General features: G+C 35.1%; 2 protein-coding genes across 2 annotated transcripts; one reads left to right on the top strand and one right to left on the bottom strand.

The window, feature by feature from the left end:
• Positions 1 to 276: 276 nt before the first annotated feature.
• LOC110021295 (IgA FC receptor-like) lies at positions 277 to 915 on the bottom strand. Its single transcript, XM_020719733.1, has one exon. It carries the CDS (start codon positions 864 to 866, stop codon positions 489 to 491), a length of 378 nt encoding a protein of 125 aa, XP_020575392.1. The 5' UTR covers positions 867 to 915; the 3' UTR covers positions 277 to 488.
• A 1478-nt stretch (positions 916 to 2393) lies between these two features.
• LOC110021294 (early nodulin-75-like) lies at positions 2394 to 2992 on the top strand. Its single transcript, XM_020719732.1, has one exon. It carries the CDS (start codon positions 2437 to 2439, stop codon positions 2812 to 2814), a length of 378 nt encoding a protein of 125 aa, XP_020575391.1. The 5' UTR covers positions 2394 to 2436; the 3' UTR covers positions 2815 to 2992.
• Positions 2993 to 3625: the final 633 nt, after the last annotated feature.

Raw genomic sequence — 3625 nt, 5'->3', positions numbered from 1 at the left:
CAAACCGGCTCGCGAGCAGACTCGAACTCGTAGACTTAAGCTCGAGCTCGAGCACAAACTCCATAAAATTAATCAAACTAAAGTTCAAGCCATGGAGGGCTCGAGCTCAGCTAGACTCATCACGGCGCATACAGTGGATAATTATTACCTGCCTGTGGAACGCTCGTTATTAATTATCTTATTGCAATTTTCATATATTTTTTCCTTTTAAGAACAAATAATTATGTTATTATGAGAATATCATACAATTCCAACACCAAATGTTAAAAAGAAGAGTAAAATATATAAGAGAAATAAGAAGATATCATTAAGAAATTAATGCACACAATAAATCCAAAATGTATATAAACACGTAAATAACACACACAGTAATCACTTACAAAAATCAAAAAAAAAAAAAAAAAAAAAAAAAAAGAGAGATACATTCTGATGATGAAAAACAAAAACGACGACTTTAAAGTTCAAACGACAGTAACACATAGAGCACATCAAGGATGGTGGGGCTCTTCCGGCTGCAGGTGAGGAATCTCCGGCAATGCCGGCTTGGGCAAATCATGTGGTATGTCCGGCAAAGGAGGTAACTCTGGTTTGGGGAGCTCATGAGGGATCTCTGGCAAGTGCGGGATTTCAGGCTTGGGTAAGTCATGCGGAAACTCCGGCAATGGAGGTAGCTCTGGTTTGGGTAACTCATGAGGGATTTCTGGCAGAGGAGGGAAATCTAGTTTCGGCAATGGAGGAAATTCTAGCTTTGGCAGTGATGGCTGCTCTTCCTTTGGTGATTCTTCCAGCAGAACACGAGCAGAGTCACCAAAGAAAAGGAGCGCCAGAAGAAGAGAGCAGATGATCATCTGTGATTTGGAGGCCATTTTTAGAGAAGAGTGGAAAGTCTGGATAGGATGGAAGTAGGTGGCTACTGCATGTGGTATTTATAATTGAAGTAAGGGAGAGCTGAAACTTAATTTCCCGGAATTTGTATGAAGCTTACCTTGTTTAATAAGTTTAATAAATTAAAGTAGTTTAGTTGGTGGCTTTCTTCTGATCAGTTTTTTGTGTTTGGTTTGACGCTCGGAGAAGAAACTTAGCCGAGGGAGAGAGAATTTGCGTTAGCTCACCTTCTGATCAATATTCATATCAGAAAAGAAAAAATTAGCATTACAAACAGATGCCCCCAACTAGGAATTTGAGGGGAGATTGACGTGGCTAGCTACCTGTTTAGGTTGATTTCTTTAGCTATTATAAGTACCTCCTAAAATGTAATTTCATATATATATATTAAAAAAAAAGGCCTTCGGCCGCCCATAATGTGTCTAACAATTTGAGTATCACTTTCTTAATTCCAACTGTGCCAGATGGTTGCTTTCTTTGGCAGTGAAGGATCCTTTGTAACGATTTCCATCTTATTGACCGGTACTTGCAATTGTTACATTTGATCAATGAAATTTTGTTAACCCTTGCATATTGTATACACACACATTGAAACCTTTCCGCTGCTTGGCGTGGTTTCTTGCGGCCGTGGGTGCTCTTCCAAGCTCCACAACTCAATAAGTTAATGTTAGTGAGATATATATATATATGGTCTGGTTATTTGGCTGCCATATAAATAAATATAAAAATTTAATATTATATATGTAAATAAATAAAAATTCACAGATATATTTGTGAATCCCTCTTGCATAATTTTTGACCCATTACATATCCACCAAAAAAACTGTATATGACCCAGTTTGGTCTTATTTCTATGCTATTAATCGATGTGAGTACATTTTTTTATGTGTCATAGCATTCGTTATCGTCCGTCATACACACTTTTTTGTATAAATGAACTGTAATATTATTAGGAATAAGAAAATTTTTACATCTGAATTTGCACTACGAACATTAACTTTTTCAGCACTCATATAACTTAATTATGCAAATGCAATCCCAAAAAACTCGTCAAAATCATACATGAATATTTTTTACAAACATAACCATTGCTTGTTCGTGGATACATTGATTCATCGTACAAGAGAACTTGATCTTATTTGTATTCATTTATTTTGACGTCAACAATATGTTGATTACATTAAAATTATTTTCATGACATTGTTGTCATTTTTATCATAAGATAAATGTTTTTATCAAAAATATGATTAATATTTTACTGAAATTTTGAGATAATCTGGAGCACAAATTAAAAATAAAATCAATGACTTTTTAGGCGTACCCTCTAAAACAACTCTTCGGGTCAAACCAAACACAACCAACTGATCAAAAGAAAGCCACCAACTTTACTGACTTAAAATTATTTAAGGCTAATAAGTTATTAATTAACCAATGACAAGCTTCATACAAAGTAGACAAACGAAGTTTGAGCTCTCCCTTACTTCTACTATAAATACCGCATGCATTTGCCACCTCCTTCCATCATATCCAGACTCTCCAACTTCTCTAAAGATGGCCTCCAAATCACAAATCATCATCTGCTCAGTTCTTCTGGCACTCGTTTTCTCGGGTAACTCTGCTCGTGTTCTGCTGGATGAAGCACCAAAGGAGGAGCAACCATCACTGCCAAAGCTAGAATTTCCTCCATTGCCGAAACTAGAGTTCCCTCCTATGCCAGAAATCCCTCATGAGTTACCCAAACCGGAACTGCCTCCATTGCCGGAGATTCCACATGACATGCCCAAGCCTGAAATCCCGCACTTGCCAGAAATTCCTCATGAGCTCCCCAAACCAGAGTTGCCTCCGTTCCCAGAAATACCACATGAATTGCCCAAGCCGGAGTTCCCGGAGATACCGCACCAGCAGCCGGAAGAGTCGCACCAGCCTTGATATGTTTGTTCTATGTGTTAACATCGTTTGAACTTTGATGTTGTTGTCTTTGTTTCTCATCATCAGATTCTGTCTTTCTTTCTTAATTTTTATTTTGGATTTTTGTAATTGATGAGTGTGCGTGCTATTTACATGTTTATATGCATTTTGGATTTCTATTGTGCATTAATTTCTTTAATGATATCTGTGTATTTCTCTTATGTATTTCACTGATTTTTTTCTTTCCTCTTAACGTGTGTTGAATTCTAGTGCAATATTAATACCATATGATTGTTTTCTTTCCCCCAATATTTCCATTACTCGACCTCCACAAATTTTCCAGCACACACACACACATATATATATACATATATATATATATATATATAGTAAATTATTAAAATATTCACAACTATTTTAAAATTGAGTTATAATATATGGATATTATTTCAACCATAATTTACAGAGTCTAGGGACTATTTTGACATGTCTATAAATTCTAAGAATGAAAAAACCCCATACAAATAGTGGGGGACTATTTTGACACTTCACTATATATATATATAGACACACACATAGCTATCAAATCGGTCCGTTGTGAGAGAACATTTTGTGTTCGACTCATTAAGAAGCTCTTGTTTGATTCATTCGCTAAGCAAATGAGTCGAATACAAACAATTTTCTTGCGCTCGATATACAAACATTCATTTTCGGCTCGTTTTGGCTTGAAATAATTAAATTATATATATAATTAATGATTAATAGTTTTAAATAATTTATAATAAAACAAAATTTTTAATTTTAAAAATAAAAAAATAGTTAAATTATATTT

Source organism: Phalaenopsis equestris, unplaced genomic scaffold (genome assembly GCF_001263595.1).
Source record: "Phalaenopsis equestris unplaced genomic scaffold, ASM126359v1 Scaffold000130, whole genome shotgun sequence".
Taxonomy (NCBI): domain Eukaryota; kingdom Viridiplantae; phylum Streptophyta; class Magnoliopsida; order Asparagales; family Orchidaceae; genus Phalaenopsis; species Phalaenopsis equestris.
This window is presented reverse-complemented; position numbering and strand designations above follow the sequence as displayed.